Source organism: Notolepis coatsorum (assembly GCF_963971535.1).
Source record: "Notolepis coatsorum genome assembly, chromosome: 11".
Taxonomy (NCBI): domain Eukaryota; kingdom Metazoa; phylum Chordata; class Actinopteri; order Aulopiformes; family Paralepididae; genus Notolepis; species Notolepis coatsorum.
Genome location: NC_140175.1, coordinates 37,985,658 through 38,008,270, shown reverse-complemented (window position 1 = coordinate 38,008,270; position 22,613 = coordinate 37,985,658). Strand labels below are relative to the sequence as shown.

Here is a 22,613-nt window from a genome sequence, read left to right as displayed (position 1 = left end):
TTTGTGTTTCTACTAGCTTTACATTTAATACCCTCTTGAAACAACTGAAAATACTGCAATTTTTTATATAAAGTGTTTATGAATTTATGTGTGAAAATGTGTCTTTTCTCAAAGTCGTTTCTTTGACAATGTCCTGACATCAATCTATTACAGGCCACAAAAAAGTAGTAGCAAACTGTACCGGTACCTACAACAAGATGTTTGCTTTGGAGATAAAAAGAAAAAAGTACTCCTTTTCCACTGTACTAGTAGTGAGCCATACTGTACCCATGCTGGCACAGTACAATATGCTTTTACATTGTCTTTTGTCCATGGCACAGTATGGTTTGGGTAGAAATTAAAGAAGGCTGGCGGGGACCCCAAAATATCTGATTATGGCCTGTTTTCAAAGGGTGCTTTGGGGCATGGATGACATCATTGGTGCAGGCCTAGCTCAAGGTACATAATGCACTCAGATATAATGGAAGGTAAACCTACCTAAACTCAGTTCACTACATTTGTATTTGTGAAATAATTTATGTAAATTTTAAGGATATATTATGTTTATGATTGAAACATAGCCTATAAGGGAGTCTTAACACTTCGAGTGCCACGGACGCGTTTTGTCGTTAGTTCATGCCGACTGTTGAATGCCACCAACGCTATATAGCGTTTGTTTGTCGTATTTTTTTTTTATTAGCGATTTGATCATCAATCGAGCCTCACGCTAGTGCTGCAGACTCTCTGAGCTCCATTGGGAAAATACCGCCCCCTATCATCTCTCCGGATGGTACTGCACCCCATTGGATTAGACTGATGGGGGGGGTCCAGCCTCCTCATTTTACTTCTCCGGCGAAGCATCTGAAGAGACGCGCGGAATACATATTTACAGTACCCAACGCTGAATCAATAAACGCGATCAATATTTGGAATGGCGATCAGGAATTGGAATAATCTTTTTGGAGAACATCTGATCTGAGGTAAGCAATTTATTTTACCAGTCTTGGGGTAATCTGATCTATTTTGTGTGCGATCAGGAAATGAGAATATATTTTTCAGATCGCTTCTCTAGCGTGCATAAGTACACATATACTATCGATAATCTAGCGTTTATTTGAAAACGATTCATAAATAGGCCAACATTTTTTTTGTGTATTCGAGAATATTCCAGTAAATGCCGTTTATCACTGAATCTATATATTTTCCTGAAAAACAAGGGCTTTTCAAAATGCTATAAAACGGAAATGAACCGATTAAAAAACAATACGTTTCGACAATGTTGACTGCAAACAAGTCATTGATAAGCGACGGGCAGATTAGACACATAGCCATAATTTAAGACAGAGATTATGCGTTCACAACGCTATCATTGAAGTGGGTGGTGGCATTCAACCATGTTTTACCATGTTAACAAGTGGCAACCAACGTGTTAAAAGGAAATAAAACAAAATACTATTCTGAAAAAAGCACAACCTACAGTATATAGGCCAACATGTATTTTCTAAATATATGTAGCCTGGTGATAACCTAGTGCTGTTACTCTGATCACTGTTCACAATTTACCCACCCACCTTTTATGTTACTACTGTATATCACTGTAGCCCAATGTAAAATATGTAGGAAAATAGTTATCCCACTACCGTAAGATTGAAGAAATCACTGCATGTGAGTTTTTAAGATGCTCAAAAATAAGTGGGATCTCTGTGAGTGGCTGATTGCTAGACCAGAGTAAGGATCCACCTACTAAACTATTACAGCCAAACCGTATTGTGTAGGTTCATAATCTTTGACGGAGGTACTGATTATTTCATTATTATACTGTTACAACCAATAAAGGTAATCGTTTTCTTCACAGTTGCAGATAAAGATTAGGCTACACTAATATTATAGTATTAAAACTGATGAGTTATATTCATTAAAGAAAGTTGATTTAATAAAAAAAAAAAAAAGACGGTTTCATCAGATTAATCACTTATTCAAATTGGGGATTTAGTTTGAGGATATTTATTAAAAAAAAATAGTACTTTTTTTAATGAAAAACGAAGGTTCGAACGTCAACGTCAAAACATAATGTGTACTATGAAAGGGTTAGCAATGTCCCACATCTAGCTTGATCCTCCATCAGTGAGGGTACAATTCCTTCAGAGCCCAGCTCTTGGTTTCAATATCCTCCCGTAGTCGGGCGTATTCCTCTGCCAGAGCCTCGAACTCCTCACCGAAGATCTTGAAGGAGGCCAACTTTGAGTCCACAGACTGCTTCTCCAACCGAGAGGCCTTCAGTTCAGACTCGAGCATAGCTCTGCAATGGAGTAGCAACAGTATACTGTATGAGTTGAGGTGACAATTGACTGGTACCATCTCTCATTAGACATTATACTTGATTGTACATAAACGAGTCATTTAGCTGACGCTTTTATCCAAAACGACTTACAAGTTCTGTACAACAAATCAGCAGGAAGGGTACAACTCTGGCAGCTAAGGGTAAGTAACATTGGTCCTCATTCTCGAACGGACATACATAAAAGTTACGAAGGAATTCCTTCGTAACTCGATTTACGTACTTATTCGGCATTCTCGAATGGCTTCGTATTGTAAATTCGTTGTAGGATTTACAAACTCGAAAAGGCAATCGCAAGTCGGACAGACCGGTGTGCGCCCAGTTTTCAACAGCTTTCTCTGGGACAAGTCATTGGGGATTGGCGATACTACAAACATCCGTGGAATTCAATAATTATAATGATAATAAATACGACAATATTTGTATCATTAACAATTACGTTTTGCATTTAGTCCTGACTCAATGAGGCATTGTGAGCATTACACACACACACAGCAAACGATCGCCGCGGATATAGCTACTGTATAGTTGAATATACTGTATTAATGCCATATACAGTCTTATTCTCTATGATATTATTTATTGTTGGTTTATAGTCCTATTGCTAAAACTAAATAAATGCGTGGAGAAACGGCTTAGTGAGGCAGCCTCATCGCGCACATGCTAAATGTATTATTCCAGCAAAGTATTAGCATGACATCTTAATTTAGTAATGTCAATACTGAACGCTTGTCAAGAGCCAATCGTGCAGTCGTTCAGTATTGACATTACTAAATGAGATGTCATGCTAATACTTTGCTGGAACGATTAATTTAGCACGTATACAGTGTGTGTTCGCGCGCTGAGGCTGCCTCACTAAGCCATTTCTCCACGCATTTATTTATCCACTCTGGTTGGATGGTGTATTGTACTTGTCCTGTATAATAACAATACATTTGAATCTAATCTCATTTTGAGATCAGTCGCAAATCACTTCCGCGCTACCTGTTGAATGGATCAGCATGGTGCAGATGCAATGCCGAACCTCTGCTGTTTTGCATACGGCCCTCGCAGTTTTGCACACGCCTCATAAGGAGCTGGCGGGGTGTGTCTGTATGCAAATTCAATTAACAAGAATGCACTTTTCAGTTTAAGAATGAGTGACGCACATAGCTGTCAACCCTCCCGTTTTTCCCGGGATTCTCCTGTTTTTTCAACCTTCTTCACGCCCTGTTCACGGTTAACGGAATTGGCACGTATTTTGTAATTATAATTTTTTACAAAATGGCTGCAATTCCCCTCCGTGACGACAGGTAGCAGCAGTGTAGATTAGAACGTTATCACAGGAAGTCAGACCGGGAGACGGTTGCGACCCGAAGAAGAATAAGAACAGCGACCGGATAAAGCTCAGAGCTCAGGGGAGAGACTGATGCACCGAGGGTGTCAAATCAACTTAGCCAGTGTCTCTTGATTGCCCACTCTGTGGCTTTTGTCTCTGGAACAAAATGTTTGCAAATCTTCTGTGGATAAAACAATACAAAGTTACTGTATGTGATGCAGGAATGTGTAAATGTATGGTGAACAGCCGTTTGCTCTGCGCCTCCCCTGTCCCCTCCTCCCATTCCTCCACGGAGAGCATGCCTTCACTGACGCCCAATTTCCTGAATGCGATTTATAAATATAAATTGATCAGTTTTAAAAGTTGTCGTGAATTGTCATGGTATGACAAATACAGTTACTGGTAACTCGCAGGCATTGCAGAGATATTGAGGGAAAACACAAAATCGCATTGGCTTTTTAAAATGATATTCCCACTGCTAAAGTAATGACCATAGGTATTTTTTATAGCTTTAACGAGTTGTAGTATTAATATGTAGCCTACAGTGATGAAGGTATAAAGACACTATGGTAATACATTGATTGATTGCTAACTTTAACAGATTGCAGAATGGGCACAATACAGTATGGCGCAATACACAATTGTTAAGGGGATGCAGACCAGAGAAGGACTTCTTCCCCCATTTTCAATTCACAACATTTACAGTAAAATCAAATACATTTACAGATTACAACCTTTATTTAATGGTTAATATTTTGATAAAATGTAATTTACTGTATTTTTATAGCATTTACACTTAAAGTAGGAACACAAAAGTAATCTGTAAAATAATACAGTGCATTTCCTGTGAAAAAACATTTACAGTTTACCCTTAAACGAATGGCTGGGTACATACAGGTTTTGACCAGCAGATGGCAAGCGACGAGGCAGCTCCATTGGGAGGGGGCGGGGCCGAGGCCGAGGGAAGGGGCGGGGCTCAAATGTACACGTTTTGTCTCCTGCCTATGTTGACAGCTATGGTGATGCATTTCATTCATGGGAAACCAGCTGCGAAGATTTTGGCCACATACGGAGACCGTTTCACTCATTCAGGATTTTCAAGATATTTACAAAGGTACTGTTCGAGAATGAGAACCATTGTTTGTCAAACAGTGTCAAACTTAGTGCTACAGTCTTGAGTGCATAGTAGTATAGACATGTTAGCATAGTAGTAATATAGGCAAGGTAGATTCCTTAATAGCAGAGTGCATACTAGTAAAGGACAGTACGAAGGTTAGTATTTTTCTTTCCTTCTTCATTTCAGATATTGATTGAAGAAGTGTGTTTTTAGTCAACAATGGAAAATTGGATGGGTTTCAGCTGTCCCGACTGTAGTGGGAAGTTCGTTCCACAATTGTGGAGCAAGGACCGAGAATAGCAGAGAAACACAATCACAAGACAATCATAACAAATTTGTAATGTTTTACAATGCATGTCACAGTGCACTATAATGCACTTAATTACCTCCACCAAGTGCTTATGTTTTCACCACATTTTGGATATTTTGCAAAGTAATAGCCACATTGAGATAAAATGTGCTGCTTGCATTCATGATCCAAAGAGGAAGAAACCTATCGATTTTGGTGACCCCATGACCTTTCTTCTAGCGCCATCATCGGATTCCCATGAAATGAGCTGAGAACAGCCATGTCCCCTAGACTAGAGGAAGAAATCTAATGGTTTTGGTCATAATAATTATAATCGTTTTTTTGGGGGGGGGGGCGCCTTTCAAGACACCCAAGGTCACCTTACAGGTCATAAAAACAAAGCAAAACAGTTTAAAAAAAAGAGTCAAGTTAAAGTCAAGGTTAAAAACTAAACAAACAACAGGAAGTATAAAACAGTGAAGTTAAAAAACAAAACAAACAAACAACAGGGTGTATAGAACAGTGACACACAGGTTATAGTGAATATGGCAGTTTAAACAGATGGGTTTTTAGTTGGGATTTAAATGTTGATATGGAGTCAGACTGTCGGACATGTGGGGGCAGGGAGTTCCAGAGTCTGGGAGCTGAAAGCTCGAGCACCCATGGTGCTGAAGCGTGAGCTGGGGATGGATAGAAATCCAGTAGAGAATGAGTGGAGGGTGCAGGAGGGGGTGTACTCCTGGAGGAGGTCAGTGATTTAGATGGGGGCTAGATTGTAGAGGGCTTTGAAGTTGAGTAGAGGGTTTTTGTAATCGATCCGGTAGTGCACAGGGAACCAGTGTAGTTGAATGAGGATGGGGGGTTTTGGTGACCCTGTGACCTTTCATCTAGCACCACCATAAGGCCAAGATTTACCAAATGTACAAATGAATGCATCTCCTGACCCATTACTTAGTGATATAGTCACAAGAATACTCAGCTCCCCATGGACAACACTAATATCTAAATTAAGTCATTTAGATATATACTCTTCCATAGTTGAACAATCAAGTGAAACATGGCTGTGGTCGTGTGCTGTGGTGAGTGCTTTGCAGGTGATGTCAATGAGAGCCGGGAGGAGGGAGACCAGTGATTTTGAAGGCAGTGTGTGATTTTGAGGAGTTTGTTCCTGTTGCTGACAGTGAGCCTGGCGAAGTAGCATGTGGAAAGGTGGAGGAGGATGGGTTCTAAAAGGTGGGGTGTGAGTTTCCAAATCCTCCACCATGGTTGTGGAACCTGTCGTGTTGTCTAGACCTTTCTTTCTCTCCTCCTTCACGCCAAGTTCCACTCGAAAAGTGAAAGCTACTCTGTGCTGCGACTCTACTGCACGGAACTAACTTGCAGACACTTTCAGTTTATAATGTTGTCTGACTTGATAACGCGCTTAGTATTGCATTGACCGGAGGTAGGAGGGAGCCGTTCCCCTTGTTGCACGGAATGCCAGGTCAAGAACCTTGAAGTGGATTCGTGCAGCTCCCCCAGATGACCTCCAGATCAAATTAAAAAAAAAACGTACCCAGTAAAATGCAAAGTGTGAAAAGTAACAGCAAAGTGGGCAGATTGTTAAGCAACTCGTTCTACCGAGTGCATTCTTTTAGTTTGCTTATATGATTATATGCATAGATATGCATGCTTACAATTCATTCACTTCTGATCTGGTCTTGTGCTTCACGTAAAGCATTACCAGTCTAGTAGGAAAGAATATTGACATTACCAAGTATTTCAACATTACAATAGACGGTAGCTTCTGTTACACGTTTATTGTAGTATGGCTCATTTCATGAATACTGACAAAGACGAGAAAAGGGTTCCATTATTGGACCCAGAATAGTGGGTGTTGAGAGTCTTTCAAGTAGATGATGTCATACAATTAATTTAAAAAAAACAATGAGTCAGAAAATGACAAGCTTTAAGAGGCCACTTGCCTCATTTTCCTGTGGGCTGATATTGTTTCTGCTGTGTAGGTGTCCAGCTGAATCCCGAGTATCTCACCCCTTTTAGGAAGAGAGAAAACAGCCTCAGTAATTTTTACATTACATTCCAGTCTGATTACTGGTTGTTATCATTGACGGAACAGAATACCCAAGATAGCCTAGCCTAGCCTAACCTAAGGAAAGGTGAATGCTCACCAACTCCAACATTCTAACTTTGCCAAACCATATGCCAAAATGGTGGATGAAAAATGTATTTTAGTTGCAAATGAACTGACACTCAAAATGATCTTTTACCTTTGTAGCTGCTTTGAATTGTAGGGTACCAATTTGCATACCAAAACTATATCATTTTGTGTCATTTCGATTATTTTGACCCCAGGGCTCTATTCCTTGTACGTGGATGATCAAAGTTATCTGAATAAAAGTGCTGATAATTTGACATAAAACCCCAGATTTTCCATTCCTTGAAAACTTTAATACATTTTTATCTTTGACCCTATCGACAAACTTGTTTCCAAAAACGTCTACCCTGTTCCTTAGATAAGTGCCAACAACTAGGCTAGTGGGTCCGTATCCACTTCCATTCATTTGTGCTAAGCTAGGCTAGCTTGCAGCTGGATAGCTTTCTTCTGAACACACAGAGAGGAATTTGATATATATCTTCTTCTCCATCTCTGGAGAAGACGGTAAGCGTACTATAATGTTGGCGTGTTCCTTTAAGCAATGTATTAGGAATAGGGCACTGGACTGATTCTTTGTCATTTAGATTCTCACGTAGATAGCACATAACTTAGTAAGGTCTCTACACTCAGATACACATTCAAATCACAGTAACAATAGTGATGATACTTTGGAAGAACATGGCTGGATGTTGGCATAAACGGTTACAAATAAGCAAACTGCCAAAGGTCCTTACCTCATCTTCTTCATCACAAGGTCACATTTCATCTCAAAGTAATCCAACTTCTTCCTGTCCAGATCTGTCTGCACCTTTAGCCTGTGGTCCAGGATGAAAGACTGGAGAAGCTGGATGCAGGCAATCATCTCCTGAACAGGGAACAGAAATGCTCAATACAAAAAGATCAGAATTTATATCCAACATAAAGAAAGGCATCTCTATCCGTCTGTGTGCGTGTCGGTGTGTCTTTGGCTCACACATCTCGAGAACAGTTCATCCGATCAACTTCATGCTCAGTGGGTGTATTTTTAGATTAGATTAGATTGTACTTTATTGTCATTATATTTGCATACAACAAGATTTGGGACTCAAACTTAAGGTGCACTTCCACTAGGAAGCAAATATAAAATCACACAAGTAATAAAAGATAAACATAAAATACTATATAATAAAACAATGTTACAATACTGTATAATATACAAAATAACAATATACAAATAACAATCAGTGTCAGACGGTAGTGGGTGGGTATTGCACTTGAGGGTATGATGTTGCACAGTGTGAGAGGAGGGGGAAGGGGTGAGTTATTGGTGCATATTAGAGTTCAAGGTGGTGGGGGAAGAAACCGTCTCTGAGCCTGTTTGTTCTGGCTCTGATGCACCTGTAACGCCTGCCCGATGGCAACAGGTCGAACAGGTGGAAGCCAGGGTGTGAGCTGTCCTTGGTAATGTTTTTTTGCTTTGTTGAGGCAGCGGGAGTTGTGCAAGTCCTTCAGGGAGGGGATGGGGCAGCTGAGGACCCAATGGAGCAAATTTTGGTGCCATTTGGCCAGATGGTGGCGCTATGACAATAAACATTATGCATATCTCAAAAACCATTCACCTGATCGACTTCAGACTTGCTGGACGTACTGCTGAGGAGGGGGTGCAGTGCTGCATGTGATGCTATTTGGCCAGATGGCTGCACTATAACAACAACGTTTATGTTTCACGCTTTCTGCACAGGCATGTTTTGAATACCACACTGCCAGCAAAGCAATCAGCCAGTTCTGAATTGGCAGCTGGGCACGTGCTCCGAGCGGCCACATTTTGAATGGGCACTGTAATAGTTAGTATAGAATGGAAAGCATATTGAGAAACCAAATGTAAGATACTTTGCGGCTGTAGGGGAAACTGTGCTTGTGTAATCTGTTCAGTGTCAAAAACAGTGACCATTATTTGCTTACAGTAGTTGCTTTTAAAGGGGAACTATCTTATAAATGGCCTTTTTGAGTGTTTAGCATTGTTTCCTAGCTATGTGAACTTATAATAATATGATCTATGTCTCAAAATTCTCATATTGGCGCATTCTTCCAATTCTCCTCTCACAATATTCACCCTCACTGAACTGAGTCGTTTGAAAATGTGCCTATATGTGATGTCATATAGTCACTGCTGCATGTTAATGTTCAGGCGAACACGACGGTGCACAGTGGTTTAGGAGCCCAGGCTCAAAACAGCTCGAGATCTTGAGGTAGAAAAATGCTGTTTTTGAGGACTTGATTAGAAATACAAAACAATGAATAAAAAAAATATATATATTACAGAGGTGTTCCATAGACTCACAGGAATTGTGTAAAAGTGCCCAAATAGTGAAAGAAATAGTAAAATAGTTCCCCTTTAAGACAACTTCACAAATGACCCTCAGACTCACAGACAGGTAGCGCTGGGTCTGCTGCTGGAGCAGGATGGTGTTCTCCTGGTTCTTCTCCTTCAGACTCATGGCTCTCCTCCTCTCGCTGTCCAGCAGGCCAGACAAATGAGAGAGCTTCATGTTCTTCAGACCGTCGCTCTCGCTCTCTGTCGACAGAAGAGAACACTGGTCAGGGACGATCAGTGGTTTACCCTCATTCAGCAGCGATGGTCCCCCCATGGCTGAAAAAGTGTTAAAAGAACACGCCAACATTTTGGGAAATTAGCTTACAGTCTTCTCCAGAGAGAGACAAGAAGATGGATACCAGTTCCCTCTCTGTGCGTTCAGTAGAAAGCTATCTGCCTAGCTTAGCACAATGAATGGAATCAGACATGACCGGTTAGCCTTCGGGAGAGGTGTTAGTTGGACAATGCCTAGGCTAACCGGTCATGTCTGCTTCCATTCATTGTGCTAAACTAGGCTAACATGCAGCCAGATAGCTTTCTACTGAACGCACAGAGAGGAAACTGGTATCTATCTTCTTGTCTCTCTGGAGAAGACGGTAAGCTCATTTCCCAAAATATTGTCGTGTTCCTTTAACTCAATCAGCGCCAGGACGCGTCTATGCCTTCTACAACGCTGAATCAGCGCCAGGACGCGTCTATGCCTTCTACAACGCTGTTCGGTTTCCGGGTTCCTCCGATTGGCCGCTGAAGCACGCCCCCCCGAGTGACGCGCGAACAGCCAGCCTTCGCCGAGCTGAGCTCTAGTTCTAACCAACTCGATGGAGATCAACCCCGAGGTTGGAAAATCACTTAGATTTCGTAAATATTTACCCGTTTCTCATATGGTTAACAATTCAGAAACAATCATTGCTCATCTCCGTGTGTTTATGTCGTTGCAGATGCTAAACAAGGTGGGTTTGATACGCAGTCATGGCGGCGAAAGTGTCTTTATTATTTAGTTAACGTTATCATTAGCAGGTAAGTTATGAAGTCATTGTTTATCATAAAACCAACAGCATGACTGGCTCGTCTATTCTGTGCTAGATCAAGACACTATTTCAATAATGGATGACGGTGCGGAATTATCTTTTTAAAGCAGAGTAGGAGTAGAAAACAATTCATGAAAGTAGAAGATATAGGTGTGCAACCTCGCTAGCTGACGTTATATCTACAGAGGTGTTCCACAAGGAAGCATACTAGGTCTGCTACTGTTCCTAATTTATGCAAATGACATGTCGTCAGCTTGTGACTGCAACTTGTTCCTGTTTGCGGACGACTCAGCCCTGCTGGTCTCTGACAAGAACAAGTTACAGGTTGAAAAAACCCTCAGCTCAGAACTAGGCAAAATCTGCATATGGCTCGCTGATAACAAACTATCATTACACATGGGCAAAACAGAGTCCATTCTCTTCGGTTCAAATAACAAACTCAGCAAGACCGACGGCTTCTCAGTTACAGTGGGTGACAATATTGTCACAAGGAAAGAAGATATTACCTACCTGGGTTCTATCCTAGAGGCAAATCTTTCCTGTGACAAAATGGCATCCAATGTAATAAAAAAAGTCAACCAACGAACTCGATTCTTGTACCGGATCTCCTCACTGGTAAACAAGAATACCCTGAAGACACTGGCAGGAGCACTCATTCAAGGGTACTACGACTATGCTTGCACCTCATGGTACCAAAGCACCTCAAAGGCGCTAAAAACAAAATTACAAACATGGTCAGACTACTGCTTGACCTTACTCCTAGAACCCACCTCACCCCTGCCCACTTTGACAACCTAGGATGGCTTAGAGTAGACGACAGAGTACAGCAACTTGCAATGGGCCTGGTCTACAAGATACACTACACGACCAAGGTACCCATGTACATGTCAAAATACTTCCCAAAGGTCAGTGAATACCACGATCACAACACCAGAGGGAGCTCCACAAATCATGTTAAACCCAGATTTGGCTCAAACAAGGGACTAAACGCGTTTCGCAATTATGCCACATCAATGTGGAACGCCCTACCCAAAGCTGTAAAGGAATGTGAATCACTACCCACTTTCAAAAACCCTCTCAAAAAACACCTACGGGAGACTGCAATTCGAAACTGGCCCCTGTAAATGTCCTAACACAACCCCCTCCAATGTACAGTAAATTACCAAGTATGGTCTTGTCAATATTCCAATGTACAGTTTTGTTTGTATAGTTGTACAGTGTCCCCCACCCACCCACCCCCCCCCCCCCCCCCCCCCCCCCCAATCCAATGTACAGTTTCTACGCCAAATGTATATACTTTTTTTTTCTGGACTCTTTTTGTATCACAAACAGTACTGTATTTGCAAATCTGGTATGTCATAAATGTATAGATGTAGCAGTACTGTCTATCTGTATGTCATGTATGTCATATGTTACGATGAATTGAAAATGGGGGACCCTGATGTAAAGAAGACGAAAGTCTTTCTCTGGTCTGCATCCCCTTAACAATTGTATGTATTGAGCTGTACTGTACCCATTCTGCAATCTGTTAATAAAGTTTTCAATCAATCAGAGTACTAACTGTTCTCGTGGCGTGTATGCTTTCACCGTCATCCATTATTGAAATAGTGTCTTGATCTAGCACAGATTATACAACGGCATGCAAATTTCTCGATTCTGATTGGCCATTCACACGTCTTTATTGACAACAATCCACGGTCCTGGGCTCAGGACCCGCCCACAACCAAATCACATAACCCTCCCCGGCTCACTCCGGGAGAAAACAGGATCGCGGAGAAACAAATGGTTATGTTGAAAGCACCATAACGACTAAATATGAAGCGATTCTGTCAAGGGGAATGTGTTAGTATTTTAAACAATGTTGGATGATGTAATTGATGGGTCTTGACTCAATCTAGAACAAAAGAAAAATCGCGGATTGATTGATAGATTAATTGATTGATTTAAATTTCTTCCTTCCTACTTTCCGACTGCAGCGTTCTCTCTCACACTGTCCGACGCTGGCGTACCCACAAACACACACATACACACACACACACACACACACACACATACACACACACACGCACACACACACTGTGACACACACACACACACACACACACACACGCACACACACACGCACACACACTCCTGTCTGCAACAGCGGGGGAGTCAGACTGAGAGAGAAGCAGCGCTGTTTTAAGTGAGCATGGTCTATTGAATTGATTGATTGGTTGATTGCTAATTTTATTACTGTACCCCTGGTTTCCAACTGGTTAAGTTTAGGCTAAAAGAAATAAATAATAAAATAGGGCGAAGAAAACGATTTTTTCCTATAGGGCAAAGAAAACGTTTTAATACATTTTCAATCAATCATTCCAATAATACACAGTTGGATGTGTTAGTTGGTTGGATGCACTTCAAGCTGCTTCCACATGAGGCAACTTCTCTCAATCATTCCAATAATACACAGTTGGATGTGTTAGTTTGGTTGGATGCACTTCAAGCTGCTTCCACATGGAGTTGTGGGAACTACTTTTTCTGGCGGATGGTTTTTTCAATAAATCTTCGATTAATGTGTGTTTATTGTATAGAAATAAGGTTGGATGAATCTGGCAGTTGTATAAAAGCTTTACACCACGTGCAGTCGTGATTTGTGACCAATAAACCATGCCTAGGGGGGTCTAACGACCCTCGGCTGCGCCTCGGGCCTAACAACCACCCCTAGGCATGGTTTATTGGTCACAAACCACTCCTGCGTGTGATGTAATGCTTAAATAGACGAGCCAGTCATGCTGTTGGTTTTTTGATAAACAATGACTTCATAACTTACCTGCTAATGATAACGTTAACTAATCAAAATAATAAAGACACTTTCGCCGCCATGACTGCGTATCAAACCCACCTTGTTGAGCATCTGCAACGACAAACACACAGAGATGAGCAATGATTGTTTCTGAATCGTTAACCATATGAGAAACGGGTAAATATTTACGAAATCTAAGTGATTTTCCAACCTCAGGGTTGATCTCCATCGAGTTGGTTAGAACTAGAGCTCAGCTCGGTGAAGGCTGGCTGTTCGCACGTCACTCGGGGGGCGTGCTTCAGCGGCCAATCAGAGGAACCCGGAAACCGAACAGCGTTGTAGAAGGCATAGACGCCGCCAGGACCCCCAAAAACCCGAGTATAGTCGGGTTTTCATTGTTATTTCTTTTATTCGATATTTCTATTCATTACAGGCACACGGACTCGGGGTTAACATGGGGAATCATCCTGAGATCACCAAAGTGCAATACCGGCCGCATCTTCCCAGGAGGCAGTATCGAGCACCCTTTGAAACCTTATATCTTGGCCTGTGCAATGATCAAATGTCTCCGGGCGCACTTTTATTTGTCAGGCGAGGCGAGCGGGTATTCCGATCCCATTGAGCAGCGTCAAATGCCCCCGATGCATCTGTTGTGGTGGATTATGTTGGCGACACGACGGACACCAATACTTGGACTCGCGATAAGACAATTGAAATATTCTTTTTGGGGTACCTCCTAGTGAAGGTAAGGGCTAAATTATATCAATCCTGCTTTGATCCAACCATGATTTCACCTCGATCGCAACGTGTGTGTAACGTTACTCCACAACGTATGCCATTGGTGACGATCAAAGCATCAAAGCATACATTTGATTTGGAAATAGTAGCATGTCCAGGCGAGAAATGGCAACGCTTTTAGTGAAATTCACGTTTTGCTGCATATCGTCGTTTTCTGGGATTAGACAGGATCACTCTAAAACTATACTTATATTCACCACGGTATAACACGGGAACGTATTGATGAGAAATTGTATTCTTTTTCACATATTGAACGATAGATAGTTGATGTCAAATGGGCCATAGTATTGTATCCATAGCTATAATATAGAATATATAGCCCTGCAAACACTGCCACTTATTCCTATCTTTTAGAGCGTGGCGTGGTAGGAACAAATCAAGTCCTCAAGTCCGTGGCGTCCAAAGAGTTAAGAGCCATTTTGAACCCACATACTGAAACTTAGGACTGGGCAATATGGGATGAATTCACAAAAGAGCTTTTTTCAATAATGACACAAATCATGATATCCGCTTAGGGTAAGGAAAATCATGTTAGATAATGATACATTAATATTCATAAATATTTTAGAAATGGTTTTGTGAGAAATCCGAGGTAATATTTTGCTAATATTATCATGAATTTAGACAACTGTAAATAGACAATAATGATAAATATAGACATCTTGCCTGGGCTTACTGAAACCAATACTGGGGATATTTCTGGAAGTAAACCCTAGTATTCCCATCTCGCACTGCTAGCTAAAATTCTATAGAACATTAGGGCTGACTTTGTTGTGTTGTTTTCAATGAGAGTAATTTCCTGAAAAAATTATAAGCGCATCCCCGGTAAGCTCTACACACATTTAAAGATGTCCTTCTGCATGTGGGAAACATAATTTTAGAGATTTGTCAATTAAATCAACTAAGTGATTAGTTGACCAATTCCACGACCTATCCATTCACTATTAGTCCACTAAGAATATATTTAGCTGTCGAGGACTGCAGCAACAGATTCCATCAGACCACAGGACTTAGTAGCAGGGGTGAACAATTCGGTTGACCTATTTCAGCCACTTTGGGCTGATGCCTGTGTATTCACCCCTATCACAGTAAGTCTAGTATTCAGCTACCCTACCCTATCACAGTAACCCTATCACAGTTAGTCTAGTATTCAGCTACCCTACCCTATCACAGTAACCCTATCACAGTAAGTCTAGTATTCAGCTACCCTACCCTATCACAGTAACCCTATCACAGTTAGTCTAGTATTCAGCTACCCTACCCTATCACAGTAACCCTATCACAGTAAGTCTAGTATTCAGCTACCCTACCCTATCACAGTTAGTCTAGTATTCAGCTACCCTACCCTATCACAGTAACCCTATCACAGTAAGTCTAGTATTCAGCTACCCTACCCTATCACAGCAACCCTATCACAGTAAGTCTAGTATTCAGCTACCCTACCCTATCACAGTAACCCTATCACAGTAAGTCTAGTATTCAGCTACCCTACCCTATCACAGTAACCCTATCACAGTAAGTCTAGTATTCAGCTACCCTACCCTATCACAGTAACCCTATCACAGTAAGTCTAGTATTCAGCTACCCTACCCTATCACAGTAACCCTATCACAGTAAGTCTAGTATTCAGCTACCCCGTTCAGGTTGATAGTAGTCCAGAAGACTGCAGCATTTCTTCTTGAGGTGTTTCTCTAGCTCTCTGGGGAGGCTCTGTTTCATCCTCTGCGTACTCTGGTGAAAATAAAAACACAGAATGGATGTTGGGACTGATGCATGACTGAAAGCAAGAGGTAATATATTTCCACAAAGTATGTATTAATAACGCATTAGGGCCTGATCGATACAGGATTTCTTGATCAAATATTAATATTTAGATCCGATATTGATATTTAACCATTTCACTACCAAAGGTTAACCTTCTGTCGTGTGGTAGTGAAAGGGTTAACCCTGTGTCATGTGTCAGTGAAAGGGTTAACCTTCTGTATTTTCACAGTGAAAGGGTTAACCATTTGGTAGTGTGGTAGTGAAAGGGTTAAGGAGAGCCATGTCCACTATGAGACTGGGAGTGAGACAAAAAACTCATAGTTTAGCTTAGTCCCACCCTGAGCACTTTAGTCCCACCCTGAGCACTTTAGTCCCACCCTGAGCCCTTTCCTCAATCTTCATGCAAATGAGTGGGTAACTACATCAAGATTCCCCTCGCAAATTTTCACATCAATTGACATTGTAAGTTTACAGGCATTAATTTGTCATAACCTGGACTGGCAACATCTGTACATATGAGCTGATGGTATAAATAAATTCATGCAAGTACTGGCCAATAATATTGGTTTGGCGCTATACCTGCTGAACCCTGATATGAATGTGTATGTGCTGTGACAGGACACACCTTCTCAGGGGGCAAGAGCTCCAGCAGCTGTTGGGCGTTCAGCCCCAGTACAGGAGGCTGGTCTTGGCTGGTGGTGGAACTGGGATCCAGCTGTTTGACACACTGGGCTACCAGCAGACACTGCTGCATCGTCTCATAAAACTACACAGACACAATCACAACCAGGGAACCCCGGCCTATATTAACCATCATCAAGTTGTTATCATTACCAATTTATAATTTTCCTTAATGAAGACAGAACTATGTCCAGTCTTTACAATGAACTGATTAACAAAGAATACTGCCTTTAGAATCAGAGCAGAGCAACAAAGTATTGGTTGGTGAGTTCACCCGTTTACTATATTAGTGACGAAAAATAAACTCAAACTACTAGAAGACACTAAGGTTGTTTGCGTACTAGTGGATTGTACCCAGGGTGCGATTTGTGAAATAAACAGAGGAGACTTTATTTTGTAATGTGTAAGCCATCAAAATGATATAGTTATCCATATAAAACTCAGACATCTCATACAATTCAACAGAAAGTTGTTTTCTGTTTAGTGTGTTAGTTGTTGTTTTCATTTTTCTAAATCGAGGGATTTCCTCTCAAGCACTTGCAAAGAGATTAAATGAACGTATTCTCAACAAGCTGTTAGCATTTGATCTAAATAAGCATTTCGATGAATTAACTAATTTCTTAGTAAGCTAATAAGCACAGTAGTCTAAGTAGGTCAAATAGGCCAAATGGCTAAACAGCAGAAACACTGAAGAACAAAACAGAAACAGAAATAGGCTGATAGAAACTATGTCTTCTTGGTGCTGGGCTGTAGTTACTCAAACTGTGGCCATAAGCACAGCTTGCAGTCGCTTCTTGGAGAAAGGACGCACTAGCCAGCAGGGAGACGCTGGTGTGTAGGCTGCTGCCGATTGCAAATGACACCCTGGTTGTACCAATAAGCCCAAGTGTGAGGGGTTTATGTAGACTGTACCATGTTCTCATCTGGGGGTACTGTGGTTTGCTGCTTTCTGACACAGTGCTCCTGGATCATCTCCTGCAACAGTTTGTGGAGGCTAGCCGAGCGCAGCCAGATCCTCCTCTGATTCTGCAGCTCCTGTTTAGCCTGGATTAAAAACAAACGTAATCTAAGCCAAAACTAATTCGAGAGTTACACACAGACATACACACAACTTTACACACTCAGACAGGTAGACACTGTGTGTGTGTGTGTGTGTTAAATTCACACATAAGCAACATATAAATAGCAAACAACCAGATCACAGTTGAAAATAGCAACACCCCAAAAAGAATAACTGCATGGTGTAACCCAACTTTGGTTGAGCCATGTGATGTAGCAGTATACTAGGGCTGTCCCCGACTAAGGATTTGGATAGTCGACTATGATTGGCCAAAATTTGCCGTTAGTCGACTATTAGTCAACTATAATTTTTTTTTTATAAATAAAGTATAATATTTTTTTTTTTTATATTATTATTTTCTTTTTTTATCATTCCATTTGGGCTGTGGGTGGTGCTTAATGTCTGAAGGAGTCGACTGAAGGCTTCTTGTCCTCTGCAAAAGCATGCAATTGGTCCACTGATAGATCTTGATATTTGTCTAGTCTAGTGTGTTCATTAGATGGGTGGAATCCTCTTTCAGTAACTCTGTGCCTGTTTTCTTAGGCAGTTAGCCTCTGGTATGCGTGCCATTAGTGTTAGCCACGCTTCTAGGCCTCTTTTCTTTTGGAAAGAATGATAAAAACATTTAAATAATTTTTATTTTTTTGTATTCGACTAAGAGGTTGGCAGTCGACTACGGCTCCTTTTGACCTATTAGTCGACTATTCGACTAATAGGGGTCAGCCCTACAGTATACAAAAGGTAAAGTATGGATGGAACTCTGTTAACTGATGTAAAAGACAAGTGGTCTGTGAAAGATTTTGGTACAGTTCGGGCCTGGGCTCTGTTCCTCGTACCTGGCTAACTGAGTTAGCCGGATAATTTTCAGGATAGCTTGACCTTTCTGTTCCCCGACGTCGGATTGTCTAAATCACTATGGCAACAGATCAGAAAGTTTGAACCTGGTCCAGCGCAGGGTTAAGTTCAGTTAGCTGGATAACCTGCATGGCCACGCCCTCGCAAAGAAATGCCAGCTCCCTTCCTGAAATAATCCTCAGTCTAGATCCCATTATACCAATCTGAATTATGTTTTTGTGCTTCGTTTTTCTAGAGGGGGCTTTTGAAATGTAAAATAATATACCTAAAATGCTGATAATAAATCATATTCAGGCTATTTACTTTGTCCTAAATAATGCACGTCATAGTTACACGGATAAGGCGTTCGCGCGTCGCCACACACACTATGTGTTTATTTTAATAACACGGAGCATTGCAAATGTGAATCCCGCAGGGATATTTTTAATTAATGAAACCTATGGGGCGATTGGCTCTGATTAGTTTCATATTCTCTGCTGGATGTATTTGCTTAACGGAGCGCCCGGATTGTGTTTCATTCAAGCATAAATTGAAGCGTCTTTATGCGTGGACTGTGGATATGAATTACGAGGAATCTGAATCTGGATTGTTGATATTGTAACTGAGATTAAAATGTCTGATGAGATGCACTGTTTGAAGGATTTGAGAAATTGAATGAGCCTTTGACGTTTTGATGAATGAATGAGAAAATGCATTTATCTGTTCAAGCACTGTTAGATGATGAACATGAGGTGTCACTGGTATAAACCAAAGATTAATCAATTCAATGCATGTATGGATGATGTCCGAAACAGATTAAAACCTGATTAATAGTGAAACTGTATAGCCTCCCTCCAAGCCTCTCTGACACGTTATTTCGGGGTCGCGCCTTGGAAACTTTGGGAACCATGTATTTATATATAAAGTACATGATACCTAAGCCGTGTGCATACAGTACAGATATCCTCATAAGTATATATTAATTCGTATCAATTAGATACTCTTTGGGCTTGTTTGTATACTTATTTTGAAAGAGTTGAACTAATTATTTTCGCTAGCAAGATCTCATTAGATTATTCATTCCATTAAGCCTACTGCCAGCAGGCACATTTAAAGAAATATAATCTGATTGATTGGGGTAATGAGGGATTTAACATTAGCCTATAGATTATGCATTTAACTTGTCAGCGAGGCTATTGCGCTGTACTGTATTGTACCCATTCTGCAAGCTGTTAATAAAGTTAAAAATCAATCAATCAATCAATCCCGTTAGAAAATCAGGATTTCTGCGTTATCAAGTCTGGTTCGAATTGATTGAATTGATTGAAAACTTTATTAACAGATTGCAGAATGGGTACAGTACAGTACAGCTCAATACAATTGTTAAGGGGATGCAGACCAGAGAAAGACTTTCGTCTTGTTTACATCAGGGTACCCCATTTTCAATTCATCGTAACATATAATGACATACAGATAGACAGTACTGCTACATCTATACATTTATGACATACCAGATTTGCAGTACTGTTTGTGATACAAAAAGAGTCCAGAAAAAAAAAGTATATACATTTGACGTAGAAACTGTACATTGGATTGGGTAGGTGGGGGGGGGACTGTACATTGGAGGTGGTTGGGTGGGTGGGGGAGGTTGGGTAGGAGTGGGGTGGGTGGGGTACACTGTACAACTGTACAAACAAAACTGTACATTGGAATATTGACAAGACCATACTTGGTAATTTACTGTACATTGGAGGGGGTTGTGTTCGGACATTTACAGTGGCCAGTTTCGAATTGCAGTCTCCCTTAGGTGTTTTTTTAGAGTGTTTTTTGAAAGTGGGTAGTGATTCACATTCCTTTACAGCTTTGGGTATGAACGAGACTGAATCAGCGTTCGAGGAACAGGGAAAGCCTGGATTCAAACAGCGGGTTAATTGAATAATGGGACTTTTGATCGACTTAGTTGAACCAGGTACGGGGAATAGGGCCCGTGTGTGTGTGTGTGTGTGTGTGTGTGTGTGTGTGTGTGTGTGTGTGTCTCTACATTATCTAGCTCCGTCTTGAGTGTGACAGTGAGTCCAGTGCGGTCCACATGCTGTGACAAGGTGGCCAGGAGTTTACAGAACTGTGGGTTCTGGGTCAGATCTTCCTCTGCCAGCTCACAAAGTGGGAAGACAGTCAGGACTAGCAGGTAGAAGGACGACATTAAGAATGTAAACAAAGGTATTTTGCATTGCAACAGTACAATGAACTCGCAATGAGATTAGAATATATATATATAAAAACTGAAATATATACACTAATTGCACAAGACTTTCTCCACGTTTAAGTTACTTAACGTTACTTGCATGTTATTCTTACCTTGTTGATGCAAGTTGTCTCCCTTCCCAAATGATGATGCACTCGCGGACTCAGCAGCAGCAGACATGGTCAGCTAAATGTTAACCAAGTTTAACTGAATTAATAATTATAACACAGACGTGTTATTTATGTAAACGGACGGCCACTTTGTCATGAATGCCAACTCTACAACAAAATCTTCTTACATCAATTTCAGCTCAAGGATATTTTGGTGTTGTTTACTTCCTGAACGACGTCCCGCGCCTTTGCAACAAACCTTGTGATTGGCTAAAAGTCCCAAACCAGAGGGCAACTCACAACAGCGCCCCTCAGTGGTCTGTAACTATGATAGCAGGCAGTCGTGTTAGAAATGAGAAAAACAATTAAATGAGAGTATTTTATTTTCACTATTATTTTATTGATTATAAGTTAACCAAACGAGAGCACGTGTTATCTGCCCACCTACAGTACAGTATGGATTAAATCACATCAAGCACATTGTGTACAATTGTATAGAGCATCCTGACTGGTAACATTACCTCCTGGTTTGGTTTGGGAATAGCACTGCACATGACCATCAGCCGAACGCAAAATTGGAGGTGAGCTTCCCACTCTCCAGCACATTTACACCAGGGGTTGCAGGGCCAAGGCTAAGAGAATAGTTAAAGACTCTAGCTAGCCACTCAAACAACTGCCTCTTTGCACTGCTACTACAGTCAAGCAAGCTCAAATACTAAAATATTTGCTTGCATTGATTGATTGATTGATTGAACATTTTATTAACAGATTGCAGAATGGGTACAATACAGTAGGCCTACAGCACAATACACACAATTGTTAAGGGGATGCAGACCAGAGAAAGACTTTCGTCTTGTTTACATCAGGGTCCCCCATTTTCAATTAATCATAACATTTATGACATACAGTACTGTTACATCCAGACATTTATGACATACAAGATGTACAAATATACAGTACTGTTTATTTACAGACAGAGTTTCTAAAATTGAGGGGGAGGAAACTGTACATTGGGGGGGGGGTTGGTTTGGATATTTACCGGGCCCAGTTTCGAATTGCGGCCTCCCGTAGGTGCTCTTTTAGAGCGGTTTTGAAGGTGGGTAGGGATTCACATTATTTTACGGCTGTGCTGTGGGTATGGCGTTCCACATTGTTGTGGCATAATGGGGAAATGTGTTTAGTCCCTTGTTTGAGCGGAATCGGGGTTGAACATGATTTGTGGAACTCCCTCTGGTGTTGTGGTTGTGGTATTCACTGGCCTTTGGGAAGTATTTCGACATGTACACATGGGTACCTTAGTGGTGTAGTGTATCTTGTAGACCAGGCCCATTGCAAGTTGCTGTACTCTGTTGTCTACTCTAACTTAGCCATCCTAGGTTGTCAAAATGGGCAGGGATGAGGTGGGTTTTAGGAGTAAGGTATAGTCTGACCAGTTTGTTTTGTGATGTTTGTAATCTTGTTTTTAGTGCCTTTGAGGTGCTTTGGTACCATGAGGTGCAAGCATAGTCGTAGTACCCTTGAATGAGTGCTCCTGCCAGAGTCTTCAGGGTATTCTTGTTTAGCAGAGAGGAGATCCGGTACAAGAATCTTGTTCGTTGGTTGCTTTTTTTTATTACATTGGTTGCCATTTTGTCACAGGAAAGATTTGCCTCTCGGATGGAACCCAGGTATGTAATTTCATCTTTCCTTGTGACAATATTGTCACCCACTGTAACAGAGAAGCATTTTGTACTTTAGTTTGTATATTGTATAGTGT

General features: G+C 41.1%; 1 protein-coding gene across 3 annotated transcripts; it reads right to left on the bottom strand.

Annotated features, from left to right (window-relative positions):
• Positions 1-1,977: 1,977 nt before the first annotated feature.
• Positions 1,978-21,086, bottom strand: haus4 (HAUS augmin-like complex, subunit 4). Of its 3 annotated transcripts, none has more exons than XM_084324519.1 (9): positions 20,861-21,086; positions 20,544-20,683; positions 17,521-17,652; positions 16,553-16,693; positions 15,798-15,894; positions 9,605-9,750; positions 7,931-8,061; positions 7,006-7,074; positions 1,978-2,278 (listed from the first exon to the last, which is right to left on the bottom strand). In XM_084324519.1, exons 1-9 carry the CDS (start codon positions 20,925-20,927, stop codon positions 2,101-2,103), a joined length of 1,101 nt encoding a protein of 366 aa, XP_084180645.1. In that variant the 5' UTR covers positions 20,928-21,086; the 3' UTR covers positions 1,978-2,100. The 3 variants fall into 3 exon arrangements, with proteins under 3 accessions (XP_084180645.1, XP_084180646.1, XP_084180647.1); XM_084324520.1 differs by having other exon boundaries at positions 20,544-20,650; XM_084324521.1 differs by lacking the exon at positions 16,553-16,693.
• Between the last annotated feature and the right edge of the window lie 1,527 nt (positions 21,087-22,613).

Excerpts from the sequence above, each read along its gene's own strand:
- haus4 (XM_084324519.1), bottom strand. The coding sequence starts at position 20,927 with ATGTCTGCTGCTGCTGAGTCCGCGAGTGCATCATCATTTGGGAAGGGA. Across the intron at positions 20,684-20,860 it reads AGACAACTTGCATCAACAAG|TCCTGACTGTCTTCCCACTT; the intron begins GTAAGAATAACA and ends TCTACCTGCTAG. Across the intron at positions 8,062-9,604 it reads AGACCCAGCGCTACCTGTCT|GAGATGATTGCCTGCATCCA; the intron begins GTGAGTCTGAGG and ends TTCCCTGTTCAG.